At 35.5% G+C, this 19,795-nt stretch overlaps 1 protein-coding gene across 3 annotated transcripts in view; it reads right to left on the bottom strand.

Annotated features, from left to right (window-relative positions):
• The window catches only part of EIF2AK3 (eukaryotic translation initiation factor 2 alpha kinase 3), a 70,516-nt gene that overhangs the window by 35,427 nt on the left and 15,294 nt on the right, over window positions 1-19,795 (bottom strand). For all 3 annotated transcript variants that reach the window (XM_039852775.1, XM_039852777.1, XM_039852778.1), the window contains exons 3-5: window positions 5,785-5,979; window positions 4,177-4,307; window positions 2,342-2,576 (exon numbers count right to left, since the gene is read on the bottom strand). In XM_039852775.1, the coding sequence (XP_039708709.1) occupies window positions 2,342-2,576; window positions 4,177-4,307; window positions 5,785-5,979 (561 nt within the window). The remainder of the gene's footprint in view (window positions 1-2,341; window positions 2,577-4,176; window positions 4,308-5,784; window positions 5,980-19,795) is intronic.

The raw sequence follows: 19,795 nt of genomic DNA, 5'->3' as shown, positions 1-19,795 counted from the left end.
TGATGTATTCCAACTGCTAAAATGCCACTGAAAATCACAAATTTCTTCTTATATTTTTATTTTTCCAGCTTTACTGAGGCATAATTGAGAAATAAAAAACGTATATATTTACAATGTACAATGTGATATTTTGATATATGTACACACTGTGAAATGATCAGCACAACCAAGCTAATTAACATATCTCGCATTAGTTATTGTGTGTGTGGGAAGAACATTTAAGATCTACTCTTCATTTCACAATGAATATGTATATCAAATCATCACAATGTACGCACCAAATATATATAGCTTTTACTTGTAAATTATAACTCAATAAAGCTCGAAAAAAGTTTTTTCAAAAAAAGATACAATCTCTTGGCAAATTTCAATATATAATATATGATTATTAATTACACTTGTCACCATTAGCATAATGTCCTCCAGGTTCATCCATGTTGTTGCAAATGACAGGATTTCCTTTTAAGACTAAATAAGATTCCATTGTGTATATATACACACCACATTTTCTTTATCCACTCATCCACTAATGAACACTTAGACTGATTCCATATCTTGGCTGTTGTGAATAATGATGTGGTGAACATGCAAGTGCAAATATCTCGAGATATTGATTTCACTTCCTTTGCATATATACCCAGAAGTGAAATAGCTGAATCATATGGTAGTTCTATTTTTAATTTTTTGAGGAGCCTCCATACTGTTTTCCATAAAGGCTGTGCCAATTTATATTTTCGCCAACAGTGTACAAAGATATACTGTTGTACACTTTTTACCAACATCCTCACCAACACTTGTTATCTCTTATCTTTTTCAAAATGTCTCTCCTAAAGCCTCTTCAATAAATGGTGCTGGGGAAACTGGAAAGCCACCTGCAAAAGAATGAAACTAGACTGTTGTCTATCACCACATACCAAAATTAACTCAAAATGGATTAAGGACCTGAATATAAGACCTGAAACAATAAAATGCGTAGAAGAAAACATAGGAACTAAACTTAAGGACCTTGGACTTAAAGAGGATTTTATGAAATTGACCTCAAAGGCAAGGGAAGTAAAAGTTAAAATAAATGAATGAGACTACATCAAACTAAAAAGCTTCTTCTCAGCAAAAGAAATCGTCAACAAGGTAAAGAGACAACCATCCTAATGGGAAAATATATTTGCAAGCAACACCTCCAATAAGGGCCTAATATCCAAAATATACAAAGAACTCATACTACTCAATAACAACAAAGAAACAAACGATCCAATCAAAAAAACAGGCAGAGGACCTGAACAGACACTTCTTCCTAGAGGACATACAAATAGCCAACAAATACATGAAAAGATGCTCAACATTGCTAGCTATTAGGGAAATGCAAATCCAAACCACAATGAGATACCATCTCACACCTGTTAGAATAGCTATAATCAACAAGACAAGTAATAACAAATGCTGGAGAGGATGCGGAGAAAAAGGAACCCTCATACGCTGCTGGTGGGACTGCAAATGGGTACAGCCACTATGGGAAACAGTCTGGAGGTTCCTCAAAAAACTGAGAATTGATCAACCATATGATCCAGCAATCCCTCTACTGAGTATTTACCCCAAAGACTTGAAAACTCATATTCGAAAAGATATTTGCACACAGATGTTCATAGCAGCATTATTCACAGTGGCCAGGACATGGAAGCAACGGAAGTGTCCTACAAGAGATAATTGGTTAAAGAAGCTGTGGTACATATATATAATGGAATATGGCTAAGCCATAAGAAGAGATGAAATACTAACATTTGCAACAACATGGATGGACCTTGAGATAATCATGCTAAGCGAAATAAGCCAGACAGAAAAAGTTGAAAATGACATGATATCACTTATATATGGGATATAAACCTAAAAACAACAAATGAACAGGACAAACAAACAGAGACTCATGGACATGGACAATAGACTAGTGGTTACCAGAGGGTAGGGGGTAGGGGGAGGTGGGGAGAGGTCGACGGGGTAAAGGGGGTCAAATAAAGCGGGGTAGGGAGAGGGTGAAGTGGGTAAAGGGGATCAAATATATGGTAGCTGAAGGAAACTGGACTTTGGGTGGTACTCACACAATAGAATATATAGATGTCAAATTACAATGTACACCTGAAAATTATATAATTGCATTAACCAATGTTACTCCAATAAACTTAATTTTAAAAAAAACTAAAAATATCTTTAACAGGTATAAAACCCCAAATTTCTTAAAATATAGAGAATAAGTTAAAAAAACAAAACGGCAGTCATTTCTCTCTATCCAATGTTTGGTCAAACTGAGAGAGGAAGAAACATTACACAAATTCTCAGTGATTTTAGGTACCTGATATTCCCATTCCAGATTTCCTCCCTTCTTACTAAAGGCCATAACCTTCCAATCAGCAACTGAGACTTTTATCACTGTGTCCATCATGGCAGCTTCCTGTTCTTCCACATCTGAAATAATTTTAGAATCTTCTTTGTTCCCACTCGGTTTTAAGGTGCTTTCAATAAATCCAGCTCTAGTTTCCATGTCTGGAATATACCGAAGTTCAAAGTGGCCAACACTGAAATTCCACCTTAAATTTGCAAAGGCATATTTTTAGAAATTTACACATAAATAAAGGGACCAAATAAAGAACTCTGCTAGAGTGAAAAAGCAAACATTAACATTTTGTAGTGAGAAAAAGAATAACTCAATACATTCTGGAAAGGAGCGCTCTGCTAATTTATGCCACAAGAGGGCAAAACTTTGTCCTGACCTTTTTGAAGCAATGGTTGAGAGCTGACATCAACTATGGGACAGATCTTCTCTCAAAAATTAACAAATGTTCACATTTCCAAATCAGAGCGATTTTTTTCAAAACATATCAAAGCCACCTTAAAATGAGGTAGCATGAAGTCTGCCTTATTTCTTAATTAAAGTCTAGGCACATTTCATTCAAGCGCACAGAAATTAATATATCCTAATAAACCAATGTAAAAGGCAAGATGAAATATATCGAGTTTAGATTTATATGAAAAAAATGTCCCCAAAAGGCAATGTGACCCAGTATACCAAAACTGAAGGTCATACATCCTCACCTCCAATCTCTACTGACTGAGATCTGGCAAGTCACTTAACCTTTTCTGAGTTTCAGTGTCCTTATCCATAAAGCGGCAGTAATAATGTTCCCTCTATAATTAATATATGGAAAAATCACTTAACTACTGACAGTATAATATCTTGTCATATAAATAAAAAATTCCAACACCTGTTAAAATATATATACTTAAGGAACATAGATTTTAGCCCCAGACTACTCCTACTCTGGTAACTCAAAATTCTAATTTGAACATCTGCTCCTACGGTGGCTGAACACCCAGCAAGCACTCAAACACTTAAAAAAACAAAACACTATCAGGATAAAAGAGGTCAGGTTGCCAACAAATGCAAAGCCCTACTCACAGTCCAGTGAACACAGAAAAAATACATTCTTAACTAAGTTTGAGAAAACAGTTTTCAGGAAAGGAAACTGAATTATATACTGCATCAGATCAAACTAAATTTGAAAGTCTCGTTCACTTTCAAAAGATAATGTTATTTTTACTACACAGGCAATTTCAAATTTAAATATTAAGTTTAAAAAAATCACACATGTATATGAGTTAGGACCTGCATATATTATCCAATTATCTTTAATCACATAACTAAATGTAAAAATTACGTAAGGAATTCATTATTTGAAAAAGGGAAAAAAAATTAATTTGACCAAAAAAACTATACTTTAGTAGGAAATAGACTAAAATATAATTTTAAAATTGGGATAATCAGTAAAACTATGAAACTACATGCCAGAGAGAACTAAAGAGTTAAACAGGTCCAAGCTGAAATAAAGCACATTAACCTTGTCTTAAGAGCTTTTTGCAGTGAGGCTGCTATGAAAAATATCATTAACCTAAGACCAAACTAATATCTAGTCATGGTATGGGCTCCTTCTAGTTACCATATCCTGAAACATATGGTGAGAAGTCCACTTCAGAAGTTGTTAATAATCATGAGGCTATATTAAATTTACGGCCTACATTTCTCTTACAAGAGTAGTATGCTTTTAGGGCACCAAAATAGAAAAATCTGATGAGTTTTGGTCTTGCTGTAGTTTTAAATAACATCAACATCAACATTATCTGAATACACACTTCTCATTGCCACTGCGAGGTCCGACAGCTCTAACAGTTTTCTGGGTACGTTGCAGAAGCAGGATATCTTCTTGTTCCATTTCATCATTATCCCATTGGCGACAACCCAAAGCTGAACAGATGTACCTCACCTGAAAAATAAAATTAGTGGGGGGGAAAAAAAAGGCAAGTTATAGCAGACCAGAAAATTCTATAATTTTTAAAAAAAAAAGGAAAAAAAATGAGGAACTGTGTAAGAAGTATCCAAGTATTAAGAAGCACCAGTTAGATTACCTACTCCTAAAATGAATTATTTATAACCATAAAAGTAACAATGAATATTTATTTCAAGAAATAATTTAAGGATTTAGATAATTTTAGTCTTACTTCGAGCATTTCCATGGAACATATGAGAAGAAATGGATAACCAGTTTTGGTATCTTAGCAACAATATCATTAATAAAATTCCAGATGAATTTTAAAAAATCAACCTCAGGGTTTCCATATAAGTGAAGTATTTAGTTTTAAAAAAGTTGAACTTTTTCTAATAGCTACAGTATTTAAAAGTACTTCCTTCATATCTTCATTAAAAGAAAAAGGAAGACTCTTAGTATGATCCAAACTAAAATCCTCACAGAAAGCATACCTACTCTAATACCAGAATTTTGCAGAAGCACATAAGAAAACCAGATAATCTGGTTCACCTGCAGTATTTTACAGATAAGAATACTCAAGTAAGCAGAAAACTGCAAGGCCTCCTCAACACAGTGCAGAATCAGGTGGGAGAAAAGCAGAAAAGCATCTGCAACAACAAGAAGGTGCTATAGGCCTAACACTTAGATAAGGAATCATTAAAGTTTTGAAAACCTCAAGGGTGAATAGATAACTTTTCTATTCTTCTTTGTTTGAGTCTTAAATCTATATATAAACTATTCACATTTGAAGGTGTTAAAGGGTTAAAAAAGATTTTTACCTTTCTAAAAAAGATATTTTTAATTAGTTATTTCTAATAATGGATTTATATTACAAGACCCAATCTTAGAAGTAGATTACGATTACATCATAAGAGCTAATAATAAAGAAAGTCTAGGTCATAACAGCATAACTCTACTGTCAGACAGAGCTAAGTTAAATCTGACCTTGGAAGTTTCTGAATCTTTTAAAGTCTGTTTTCTCATCTGTAAAACGAATATAAACTTTCTTCTTGGATCCTCTTATTATAGGATCAAACTATATAAATAAATTAGTAGCAATTATTCTTGTTAGAATTCTTATTAATCTGGGGGGGGGTTCCTCATCTGTCCAAAAGGAAACAAAAATATATAACCCTTAGAAATATTGTGAGGATTTCAAAATAATGTATGAAAAATGTACCTGACACACAGTAGAACATATTTATCTTCCTCCTACTACACTGGCTCTGCTGTTTATTCTGTTATCTTGGATAAATTTAGTTTCTCAATAATATTTTCCCCTTTCTACTTTATAGTTCTTTAATGGAAACAAATAATATCCCTGGGGGAAATTTTAATAAACCTCAACCAGTAATAGTATAGTTTAAGAAATTACTTCTTTTATCCTTAATTGTGAATTTATTTCTCCTCAAATAAATTCAACATTTTCACTTACCTTTCCACTATATACACTGAGTCCATATGTAGTGAGAGACTTTCCTCCAACCAAAACAACATCATCTCCAAATTTATAAGAAGATTCAAGAAGTGATTCAACTGTAAAAGGAACTGTTTCCATGCTCTCACGGTCTCGGTCCCACTGGAAGAGGTCTCCATCCAGGGACGGAATTATCATCTTATTCCCAAATACCTAAAATAAAAGCTAACTTTTAAGAGGATCTTAACCATAAGAGTAGTAACTAAGAGCTGGAAACTTGAGCCTGATGCACTCCAGCCTCTTCTCAGTAGCCAGCATTCAAAGCAGCACAGTTTGTCAACCAAAAGCAATTTAAAAGAACCGCCAGTCTCCCCAGGGGCTTACAAGTAGTACCCCAGTATGGATTTTCTCAAACTCTGTTTGCCAAGAGTGTCCCATAATGCACATAAGTCACCAAAAGAGAGTTCTGTGATCAGGTGAGTTCAAGAAGAGGTTTATAGGAGGTCATACTGTGATTACTATGCTAATGTACAATATGATTTTCTAGTAAACAGACGGTATGTGCAGTACTTTCCAGGCCCATTTTATCTAGGCCGATTACTGTCCTAGGCTCAGATCCAAGGGACACAGGTTGATTCAAGCAATATCCCATGCTTTCTTGTATTTACTTTCTCAAATCTGCTATGTGCCAGAAGCCTGGTAACCGAGCTCACTGATTTTATGCCTGTTGTCCATCCTTTTTAACAATGTTTACTGAGGGCCTACTACATACCAGGTACTATTCTGTTGCTTAGGATAGACCAATGAGCTGCCACTGTGGAGTTCAAACTCTGGTGTCAGGAGACAACATAATAATTATAAGGTATGTTAGGTGATAAATGCCAGAGGGAAAAAAAATAGACAAAATAAAGGGGGCCTGGAAAATGTACATATCGGAACAGAGGAGACCGTCAGTAAGTTCAGAGTACTGAACTTTGAGAATGCAAAATTTGAGGAAAACCTAAGAATGAGAGTTAACCATGTTTATTTCTGGAGAACGTCCTTTACCAAGGCCTAAAGGTGGAAGTGTGCCCATCACAAGGAAAGCCAACAGGCTAGAGAGGCAAGGGCAGAGGCAGGGAGAGAAAAGCAGAAGGCACAAGATGATGATAGTTGATAGCAGTGGAGGTGCTGAACGTGGTCAGATTTGGGATATAGTTGGATTGTAGGGCTAATGGGATTTCATGGTGGATTCCCTATATGGAATGAGCAAAAGAAGAGTTCAGCATGACTTTAAAGGTTTTGGCCAATAATATCTTATTTCTTGAGAAAGAGTATTAGTGCATGGCTTGGTGGCACTGACTCTTTGGCACTTAAAAATATATACTTGATTTACTTTAGCTAATGACAAGACTATTTTCCTGAACATCCAGGCTCAGAACTTTGGAAAATGGGAATATGAAAGAAGTATGAGTTTAAAAAAGAAAATATGAAACTCCAAACGAATGTTGGTCTTAACTTTTTTAAAAACAAAATTTCACTATGTACTTTGTTCCTTAAACAGCAGAATCCTTTCTTTAAAGAGATACTTACTTGAAAACTCCCACATTGTCAATGAGTTCTATTTTTTAAAATTTATTTATTATCACCATAATAAATAAATTGGTTCACCATTGGTTAGCAAAATCCAGTAAGTTTCAGGCGTACAATTTAGCAGTAAGGCATATGTGTATTGCATTGTGTAATAAGAGTTTTAAATTGGTGCCCAGCTCACATATCCTTCCTTTCCCCCAGCTTTGTTCCTGGGGTTCTGAAGGACAGCTGAAAACCACTATTCTAATTCAATTCTTTCATTTTCTACTTCAAATCTTTCTCTCTCCTGCTTGAACTATTATAATAGCCTCTTTACACTCTTAACTGGAAATTTCCTCAATCTAACCCCTCCTTATCTTATAGATTAATCTCTGGAGTCAGAGTTAAGCTTGTTATGACACTACCCCAAAATCTTCAAAGCTGTCTATTATCTTATTAAAGACCCCAAATCCTAAGTCTGATGTTCAAAAGTCCTCTAAACATGACCTCAAACAACCTTTCCCTCCTTGTCCTTCACTCTTTCTCACATGGGCAGAAATCAGGCAGCATTACTGAAGCATGATATTTAATGTTACTGTTATTGTTCAGCAACAGTACTGAACAGTCACTCTCAATATCATTTCTTCTCCCAGGAAAACCCTTCTGTACCAGCACTGCCCACTGAAATCCTATTTGACCTTTAAGCTAGCATCACTATGTTTTTGCTTTGAAATCCAAGAAAATTTTGGCAGTGCAAATTTGCTGACAAAAAATCTCCATGCACTTTACTTTTTGCTGTAACTATAAACTGAGATACCATTACAGTCTCAAAAATTGTTTGTTTACCTCTAAGAAATATTTACCAGGTATGTTAATGATTTTACATTAATGTTTATACAATGGCTATAAAAGTAATGCATTCAAATCTAGTACCCAGATTTTGTTATCTAGTTGAAATCCCCACTAAATGCTTCTCAGAGAAATGGCTGATCCCAGGACTGTAGAGTAGGTAACAAAATGAGTGTTGAATATCTTATTATTCTAGAAAGTGAGGATGTAATTAAAAAAAAAGAAAAAGAAAGATGGGAGCATGCCACTGACCAAATCTGGAAGATTTAAGCACCAAAACAATTAAGTACTGAATTATAAAGCATTAAGAAACAAACAAAAAAAGAATTCATGAGTTCATACTGATAATAAATAAAATTACATATGGGGGAGAAGCGAGGGCTCTTACAGCAGTAAAATGCCATGTGTCTGCTGGTAAATATGAAGGGAGGGCTACAGTTGGAATAAGTAGCATGTTGCAACCATCATAGTAAAGACTGCATCAGGAAAAAGTCAGTAATGGTGTTAAATCTAGGTGGAAACTTTGACGAGGAGCAGAATATCTGCATGTCTTAAAGTATTTTGCCTGAGACTGCTTATTAGTTACAAAAAGTTTTTTAAAAACAGTAATTATACAGGGAAGAATTCAGGCAATACCTTGAGTGGATGACCAAAACTAACATCGATGAATGACGGGGTGATACCCTAAGAGAGGATACGACATCACCTATGCAGTGTTCCCGCCAAGAATACGCGACTTGAATCTAATCACGAAGAAACCAGACAAGCACAAAATGAGGAACTTTCAATTCTTAAATAAAACGGCAGGTATACTATATTCTTCAAAAATGTCACTGTTGTAAAAGACAAAGTGTGGATAAATTCAGATTAAAAGAGGCTAACGTGACAAAAAAAAATGTACTACTTGACCCTAGAGTAGATGCTGTACTGGGATAGAGGATCCTATAAAAGACATTATTAGGTCAGCTGATGAAATCAGAATATGACAGTAGGTTAAAGAGTCAATATAAATTTATGAAGCTGATAACTGTACTGTGATTATGTAAGAGAATATCTGTATTAGAAAATACATGCTGAAGTATTTAGGAGTAAAGGGCCATGATAGATATTAAATTTATTTTCAAATGTTACAAGAAATAATGTGCATTGAGGGAGTGGGGAAGAGAGCACGAGTGACCACACAAGCCAGCAGCATGGGCAACATGAAGAGGGAGGGGCTGGTAGAGAGGCACTCAAATGATAAAGCAAAAAAGGTTTAGGCAGGTAAATCTGGCATGTAAGGGTGGTAGTGGGGGTATTGGTACCCCTTTTATTTGTGTATATTTTGTAGTTTGAAATTATCTTCAAATACAAGGTTAAAAAGAAAAAAGAAGAAAGATAAACAAGAGCCTTACAGGAGCTCTGTCATTAAAGCCAGACGACTATACCATAAAATCGAAGGTTCATCATAATGCTGGGTATCTAAAAATCTCCAATTGTTACTCTTTATTTAAAAAGAGTTTGATTTTTAATAAACTTTCAAATGACATCAATATGTATCCCACCTCAGATTACCTTAGAGTTTCAGCATTACTATTTTATTCTTTGCTTTCTTATATTTCTTGATAATAGATAACAGATGCGATTTTCAAAAAATTTAAACTTTTACCTTTTGTAGAATGTCCAACTTGAAGTTGCCACTAAGAACAAAGACGGGTCAGTACACATACCTTATGATAACAATACATAGTACAGAGTCATATGACCTCTCATTTTGAGTTAGGTATGTTAGAAAATCAAGTATTTATTATTCTCTACCTTCCATATTATGTTAGGTATTCTATATTCTATTTATCAGAACAATAAATTCAAATTTTGATAAAAGTTAAAAAAATAGGTATTTCAGTTGTCCAGTCATGTCAACAGTAGTACCAGTTAAGTACAGCAGGGAAAGTAGGTGTGCATCAATAAAAGGAAGACCAAGAGGAGTTAATGGGACTGTAGGAAAAAGATAACATTCACTTGGATTTATTTCCTCTTTTCCGCTAAAGCAGTAGCAGGTGCTTAGGGAACACAATGGCTCCTAAATGCAAAAACACCTCTAAAACTATCAAACTAACAACATGGACTAAAATTCATCTTTGCTTTAAGAATGATCTATACTCCTCCAAATGTAAAAGAAAACAAACTTATCTGCAATTAAAAATACAGTTTAAGGAACACAGATGTTTTGATATGATTGACTTTATTGTGAAAAACTGTCTTATTTTACTTTAAAAGTTAAATCTTCACCAGCATTAATGAGAAAAGTAGAAAAATCAACAACAGATAAGCATTATGATTCAATACTGAATCATACTGTCATATTTCTGGATTATGATTTTATAAGTTCACTCTTAAATAGCTGCTCTTCACTAATTGGTTGCTTATGAGTCATACACATGGCTGTTAACCTCTGCACCAATCTTTGTAAAATCTTTCAGGCTGCATATGAGAAAGCAGATGGTGCTTTTCCTTGAGAGCCACAAGAAGCAGTATATGCATTCAGTTCAGGTGGAGAGATGACATCACCTCTCACAAGAGCATTACTTCACCACCCCCAGCATAGGAATGAGTCACCGGATAGTTAGCTGCAAATCTCTTGGTAGAAAAAAATGTAGGTTACGGTGATGCATTTTCACATTCCACTGATTTGTCCCTGTAAGCAGCTATTTGTTCTGATTCGCTGCTCTGCATCTTAAACTAATTGTGTGACTTCAGTCATTTAAAAAATCCCACTAAAACCAATCTATCCCCGAAGCACTTTTTTCTGTTTTCTTGACTAACCACCCTCTACCTGAATTTTTAAATGTTAGAGGTTCTACAGTCTTGATTGCAGGTGGTCTTCTCACCCTACTCTCTTTCACGGTAATTGCTCTTCTCAGTTGCCATGACACTAGCAATTCCACTTTTTATCTTCAGCCCAGATCTTTCCTCTGTGAGCACTAGGCCCATACAAACAGCTTGGAGAGCTCTCTCAGCCACCTGGAACTCATCATAACTAAGCAAACCCATGTCTTTCCTCTTTATACCTGTACTTAATTTACTACTAAATCCTTCTTTGGTCTTTTAATTCTGTAAAGACTTTCCTCCTTGGACTTCTCTTAAATCCATCACTCTACTTTACTCCATTTCCTCTGTCACCACCCCAATCCAAACTATCATCCCATCTGTACTAATTCTATGTAGTGTCTCAACTAGTCTCCCGACTTCTGCTCTTGTTCCTTTTCCAGGCCATTCTCCATAGTCAGGACAGACCATTCATGGTCAGTACATTGTCAGGATAGTTGGTACAGTACAGGAGAGACTGTTTTTAGTAGGATTTAGGAATTTTCCTGCTTTCTTCCCAAACTGCTAGTTGGATGTGAATACTTTATAAATACTTCCACAATTAGAGATAACTGGCTTATAATACAAATGCCTCACAGAGACAACCCTTTGCTTCATTAGAGTCTCACAGCAAAAGAGAACATTGAAAACTCTTTCTGTTTTGACTATGAAGGAATCTCTTCACTCAAAATCCTTCATTTGTTTCCCATGGCGCAAGGTAAAATCCAAAATGCTTAACTGACCTTACTAGATGCTGAATACCCTGGCCTCCTTCGACAGGCTTATCTGTAATACTCTCCCCCAACCCTCATCCTTGTGCCATTCTCACCTTCTTTCAGTTCCCTGAGCACAACGTGATAACTCCTGCTAAAGGCCTTGGCTCAGGCTATTCCCTCTTCCCTGCCTCTCCACCCATTTCTTGCCCAGGCAGACCCTTCTGCTCATGGCTCTCAATTGTGAACATCATTTCTTCTGAGAGGCCTTCTCTGACCTCTCAGTGCAGTAGGTCTGGGATCCTTGCCAAGTCTGTTAGTTACACCTTTCCTGCGGCAGTTACCAAAACTCAATGACATTATGTGCACTATAATTATTTCATACCCGTCCCCCCAGCTGACTTGACATAGTGCCATGTAAGTTTCTCAAAGTAAGAGTCGCATCTGTCCTGGGCACTGCTGTACCTCAGCGCACAACCCTGCAAGACTCCCCATCCCCTTAAAAATGAGTTCAGTTTTGGATGCCTTAGGTTCAAGTACCTTTGACTTTCCCACTAGGGTTGTTTAAGAGGTAGTTAAGTGCTTGCAGTGTGCAGGCACTATCTACAGGATGTCTTTCAGTAATTATTCTTGATAAAGCAAATTAAGAATTATAATTATTAGTACACGAAACACAAATACATTGTAAATAGTAAGGTATTTCAAAAAACATGAAATACTGGAAAGAGAGCAAAGAATAAACCCAAAGACCTAGGGTTGAGCCTTTATTACATCGGACAAATCTCTGAACCATTTTGAGTCCAAATTTTCTCATCTGAAAAATGGGGGTTAATAAGAACATTTACTTTTCAAGGCTGTGTTAGGGATAAAATAAGAGTGGATTTCCTATCACTTGGCAAACTATAAAGTGCTAATCAAACAATAGCTGATGTTGATGTAAAAGGCTGCTTCTGTGAACCTCCAATGTAATTCAAGTCTGTGTGCATTTGTGTACTTTTATTAAAGAACAATGTTAAATTCATCATGAGCCTTCTCTTACTTTATCAGAAAACTTCTCAAAATAACTATGATTCATTAACACCAAATTGCAAAAATTTCAAAAGAAGTTTCAGAATTCAAATAGTTGTTCCAAAAGTAAATTCAAAGAGAAAGAGTAGAAAGCTCAATTGTGCCATGTTCTTTCCTTCTCAGCCCTGGATCCACAACACCTATTTAAAAACACAGCTTCAAAACTAAATAAAGATGAATTCAATGTAAGAATTAAATATATCGAACTGTTACCAGCCTTTGATTTACCAGAAGTCTCTATCAACCCTAAATATAGAGGTTCTAAAGGATCATAAAGTACTTTATCACAAAGATAAACAATATTAAGTAAAAGTTAATAGGCATATTTTTGTATATTTTAATTCTTCAAAAATGATAGTTACGTATAGGAGATAAAGTTGTAGCTCTTAATAAACCAATATGAACAACTGACTAGATGCCAGAATTGACTATTTGTGACTTTTAAAAAAAGTTCCAACATTGTTGTATTGAGAAAATACTTTTTTTATTTCTCTGAAAACATTTAAATTACCATGTCGGGGCGAGTAAAGGAAGCTTCTTCGCTAAAAGAAAATTGTTCCTGGGAACCATACTTCAAAGACTAAGGAAGATGATCTAATAGGAGGGTTATGAGATCTTTAGTTGGAGAAGGCAACCCACGTGACTTAAAAGGAAATGTAGATTAAAAAAAGAAAAAGGAAATGCAGAAGCAAAAAACAAACCCAAGTGATTTCTTATTTATTATTTTCAAAGATTGTCAATTAATGCCCAAGAGCAGTGAGATACCAAGTAGATAATAATTGTTTTATTCTTTCTTTCCTTAATCTATAGTCAACCTACAAAACAAAATACCTCAAAGAAAATTACTAGAGTGTTTCAGCATACTTTTTACATTCATGATGAAAAACACAGATTTTAGAAACTATTCCTGCCTTCGTTTAGATTAATAATACATTCATAAAGTATATAAAGTATGCATGAGAAGTCAATTTCTTAAAAAATAGGGTCAAATCAATTTCTCAATTGGCAACAAGCATGCTGGAATAAATTGGTTTGGTTAACAGCATTGCTTTCAGCCATGCTAAGAGATTAATAAAACAAAATTGAATCAAAGCACTGTTTCATTCCTATAATTAAAAGAGAAGCAATTAACCTAAGTAATTAGTCAAATATTGGCTTGCTACATGATTGACAGTGACTTTTCACAAGAAACCATTTTAGATGACATAGCCAGGCTTAAAATGTGCTAGTTTACATACAAATGAAGTGAGAGTCTTTAAAAGAGATTACAGATCTTCTCTTAATAAAGCAATACTCAAAGGGTCTACTAATGGACTCTTTGTGAACAAATCAGTAACCGTGAAAAGTGTGCTCTTTCCAAAACCTCCCCCAATCTTTGAAGGTCCTATTTAACGAATGGAGTCTGATGCAGGCGGGGAGGAGGTTGGAGAGCTCCAGCATCATGGTTGTCTGTTTCTGCACCTGTCTGAAACAGAAAGGCGGTATCCCTTGGGGAGGAGCATGCCTAAAATAAAACAAAACCCCAAACTCTAACTATAGAGTTGTTTGTTCTTTTTAAGAGGAAAAAGGGGTCATTTTAACAGAAAACCGAAACGAAAAACAAATATGGTTATCTTTAAATAAAGAAGAGATAAAGATATCATCTAAGGACAAACTAGTTATATACACACAGTTATAATATGCATTCTAAATAAAGAAAACGAAGGTCTTTGTATTGATGAATGTGTTCCAAGATACAGAGAAGTAAATAGTTCAAGTATACTATATCTACTTAGATTTGGTAAAGTGTGGTCCAAATGCCACCCAAAGACCCCAAAGAAAAGCTATGCTAATATGTTACAAAACAAAATAAAATTTTAAGACAATGAGGAACCACAGCCAAATGTCCTTAGTGCTTTTTCGAGGTTGAATCTGCATATAAATTATCAAAGGAAAGCAAATCTAGTTTCGTCTCAGGTGATCCTTTTGAAAATTAAAAACAAAATTCTTAGCTACTATCAGAAGTATTAGGCTTAGAACCTAGGGCACATCTCTTAAAGCTAATAGCACACCTTAGGTTCATCATTTATTCTAATACACACACTCAGTTTTAGCTTGGTTTACATCGGTATTCTTTTGAGGAAGTTTGTGAATACCTAGTTAAGAAGAAAGAACAACAAATCAGATCTGTGTCCCAGGGCACCTCAACCTTCCTGCAATATACAATTCATTCTAAATATAATACAAAACACTTGTTTTTAATAGAACCAAAAATCTCTCTTATCCTCTGGGAACTTATTTTTTCATTGACATAATCCGACTACCACTAAAGCAACATTATACACTATTTTATATGCCTTTTCAATCAGAAAAGGTTAAGGACAACATAAGAGTAGGCCAGGAGACAATGAGATAGGCACATAATGGTAATTTCTAATGAATTTGTGTTTGATTTTAAAAAGAATCCTTAAATGTACTGCAAAGGGAAGTTCAAAAATGCCTCTAGATAATTTATTTGGGTATTTCATGTATTTGACGGCATCTGATTCCTGGATGTAGTCAGGCAAGCCTCAGTTCAATCCCAGCTTTATCATCTAGTCAGTTTGTGACTTCAAGCAAATTAATTCTCTGAGCTTCTGTTTCCTTTTCTACAAAATGAGACCAACATATGAACCTCAAGAGAATCACTATGTGGATTACACTGCTTACAAACTATGAACACTGTTTGTAGATGCTGTAGAGTATATCACATGTGTATTATAATGGTGGGAGCAATGCTCCTGTCATTAATATATCTACACAGTGAACACATAGTCCCATGAACTCAGGGAAACAGTAAGTTGTAGTAAACCTATCGTGTTATCATAGATGGTTCAACACCTTTAGATTTTCTATTTTTTTCTATAAAGTAGAAAATTTAAGTCTAGATAATGCAAAAGGGTCACAGGATTCTTCTCCTGCAGTGGATGCTAGCTGGCCAGCGAGCTATTCATTTGTTGTGCAAAGGCGACTTTGAAACTTTTTGAATATGCTAGTGATTCAACATTTCAATGTGTTCTATCCAGAGGATCTAGGGTTGGGGATGGGCAGGAAGAAGAATATTTAAAACAAGAGAGCACTGATAAACCACAGAAAATGGTAAGGACTAGTGACAATGAGAAAGTTGAACTGTAGTTAAAAACCAGCTAATATGGTGGCAGGTCCAAGATGCTGGCAGAAGAGGATGCTGAGCTTACTCCCTCCCAAGAACACATCAAATGTACACCTACGTTTAGAGCAACTCCTCCTGAGAGACAACAGAGAGCCAAATGAAGAGCTTTTGTACAACAAATGACAGAGAGAGACAGCATGGAGAAGGGTAGAGAGCCATGAGAGCTCTCCGGGAGCTGAGGGTACTCTCCAGGACAGGAGAAACTGGTGAGTAACCACTGTTTACATTTCCCCTGCACAGGGATAGTGGATGTAAGCTCTATCCAGGTTCTCTGGCCAACCTGCAAGGCCGCTGTAGCGTGTCCCCAGACATCCCACCAGAACTAGATCCAACAGGAACAGTAGGCTGGCACAGCATACACACGGGGCCCCTCCACCTTAGACTGATCCAGTGAATACAGCAGGGTGCTGTGGTGTGCATCCACTGGGCTACGTGCATGCAGAGCTCTCCTGCATGGAGCGGGTGCAGAATTAGCAAAGTGCAACAGTGCATGCACACAGGGCTGCCCCATCTGGAGAAAGTGTATAGCTAGTAGGGTAGTACGATGCACACACTCAGAGAAGCCCCATCCAGACCCAGCTCAGGCAACAGACAATTAAAATAACAGGGCATGCCAAGTGCTCTAGGCAGACCTGCTTGGACCAGGAGGACAAGAAAGTGGGCACATACCAGGCCCCATACCTTCAGACCAGACAACACACCAAGTGTCGCACATGCCTGCCCCAACTATGACTGGCCTGCTTCAAAACCATCCAGCGTAGTCTACAGAGAGGCCACTTTTTCAAGACTGGGAGAGAGAGCTATCTCATCTAACTCACAGTAACAAACACAAAAAGTCAAACAAAACGGGAGACAAAAGAATATGCCCCAAATGAAGGAACAAGAAAATTTTAAAAAATAACAAAAACAGAGAAAAACTCTAATGAAACAAAGATAAGTAATTGCATGATAAAGAATTCAAAGAAATAGTCATACGGATGCTCAACAAACTTGAGAGTAGGATAGAGGAACTCAGAGAGCACTTCAATAAGGAGCTAGAAAATGTAATAAAGAACCAATTAGCAATGATGACTACAATGACTGAAGAATATATTAGAAGGAATCGATAGTAGATTAGTTAATATAAAGAGATTAGCTACCTGAAAGACAGAGTAATGAAAATGACTGAATCAGAACAGCAAAATGAAAAAAGAGTTTAAAAAAATGAGGATAGTATAAAGGATCTCTGGGATAACATCAAGCACTCTAACATTCACATTATAGGGATTCCAGAAGAAAAGAGAGGGAAATGGGCAGACAGTATATTTGAAGAAATAATGGTTGAAAACGTCCTAATCTGGGGAAGGAAACAGACATCCAGGTCCAGGAAGCACAGAGGGGTCCAAACAAGGTGAACCCAAAGAGGCCTACACCAAGGTATATTATAATTAAAACGACAAAAGTTAAGGATAAAGAAACTATCTGTAAGGCAGCAAAAAGGAAAGAACAAGTCACATACAAGGGAAATCCCATAAGGCTATGGGCCGATTTCTCAGGAGCAACTTTACAGGTCAAAATGTAGTGGCAGGAAATATTTAAAGTGCTGAAAGAAAAGAATCTACAACCTAGAATACTGTATCCAGCAATGTTACATTCAAGACTGAAGAAGAGATAAAAAGTTTCCCAGACAAGCAAAAACTAAAGGAGTTCACACCACTGGCTTTACAAGAAACATTAAAGGGTCTTCTTTGTGCAGAAAAGATTAGGCCATAACCAGAAGTAAGAAAACATGGGAAATAAAAAAAAACTCACTGGTAAAGGGAAATATATAATTGAGTGAATCGACCACTTAAAAAGCTAATATCAAGGTTAAAAGACAAAAGTAGCAAAACTGAACATAACTACAACAAATAGGGGATACACAAAACAAAAAGATATAAAACATGACATCAAAAACAAAGTGAAGAAAAGAGAGGGAGTGCTATTAGAATGTAGTGCTATTAGAATGCACTTGAACTTAAATGTCTATAAGCTTAAAATAGATTACGATATAGATGGATATATATGAACCTCATGGTAACCAAAAACATATTAAAAACACAAAAAATAAAAAGAAAGGAATCCAAAGAAAACCAGCAAATCAAAAGGAAAGAGATCAAGTGAAAAAGGAAGAGAACAATAAAACAACCAAAAAACAATTAACAAAATATCAATAAGCGCATACCCATCAATAATTACTTTAAATATAAATGGATAAATGCTTCAATCAAAAGACACAGGGTGGCAAAATGGATAAAAAAAACAAGAACTATCTATATGTTGCCTACAAGAGACTCACTTTAGATCAAAATACATGCACAAAGTAAAGGCAAAGAGAAGAAAAAAGATATCCCAGGCAATAGAAATTAAAAGAAATGGGGCAGCAATTATCATATCTGACAAAATAGACATTTAAACAAAGACTTTAACAAGAGACAAAGGGCATTACATAATGATAAAGGTTCAGTTCAAGAGAAGGATATAACATTCATAAATATTTACACACCCAACACAGGAGCATCAAAGAGGAAATCAAACAGGAAATAAACTATCTTAAGACAAATGAAAATGCAAGCACACCTTTAAGATTTTATGGAATGCAGCAAAAGCAGTTCTAAGAGGAAAGATCATAGCTTATTCATGCCTGCCTCAAGAAGCAAGAAAAATCACAAATAAACAATCCAACTTAACACCTAAAGGAACTAGAAAAAGAAGAACAAACAAGACCCAAAGTAAGTTGAAAGAAGGAATTAATAAAGATCAGAGTGGAAATAAACAAAATAGAGACTAGAAAAGAACAATGAAACTAAGAGTTGATTCTTTAAAGGGATAAATAAAATTGATAAACCTCTAGCAAGACTCATTAAGGAAATAAGAGAGTTCAAACAAATAAAATCAGAAATGGAAGAGGAGAGATTACAACCGATACCACAGAAATACAAAGGATTGCTAAACTATACTATGTACAATTAATTGCCAATGAACTAGACAATCTAGAAGAAATTGACAAATTTCTATAAACATATAACCTTCCAAGACTAAACCAGGAAGAAAAGAGAATCTGAAGAGACTGTTTACTAGCAATGAAATTGAAGGAGTGATTTAAAAAACTCCCAACAAAAAAAAGCCCAAGAGCAGACAGTATCACAGATGAATTCTACTATACATTTAAAGAAGAATTAATACCTACACTTCTCAAATTTCCAAAAAGTGAAGAGGAAGGAATGCTTCCAAATTCATTCTATGAGATCAGCATTACACTGATATCAAAATCAAAGACACCACAAAAAGAGAATATCACAGGCCAATATCCCTGATAAACATAGATGCAAAAACTCTCAACAAAATACCAGCAAACTGAATTCAACAATAAATTAAAATGATTATACACCATAACCAAGTGGGATTTATACTGAGGGTGCAAGGGTGGTTTAACATCTGCAAAACAATTAATGTCATTCATCACATCAACAAAACCAAGAATAAAAATCATATTTATCATCTCAATAGATGTAGAAAAAGCATTTGACAAAATTCAACATCAATTTATGATAAAAGCTCTCAATAAAGTGGGTATACAAGGAACCTGCCTCAACATGATAAAGGTTATATATGACAAGTCTACAGTTAATATACACAATAATGAAAAGCTGAAAGATTTTCCTCTAAGATCAGGAACAATACAAAGATGCCCACTCTCACTACTATTATTCAAGATAATACAAGGATGCCCACTCTCACCCCTATTATTCAAGATAATATGGGAAGTCCAAGGCACAGCAATCAGCAAAAT

This window comes from Pteropus medius, unplaced genomic scaffold (genome assembly GCF_902729225.1).
Source record: "Pteropus medius unplaced genomic scaffold, Ma_sr-lr_union100, whole genome shotgun sequence".
NCBI lineage: Eukaryota > Metazoa > Chordata > Mammalia > Chiroptera > Pteropodidae > Pteropus > Pteropus medius.
The sequence above is the reverse complement of the archived record's forward strand: the minus strand, read 5'-3'. Positions and strand labels throughout refer to the sequence as shown.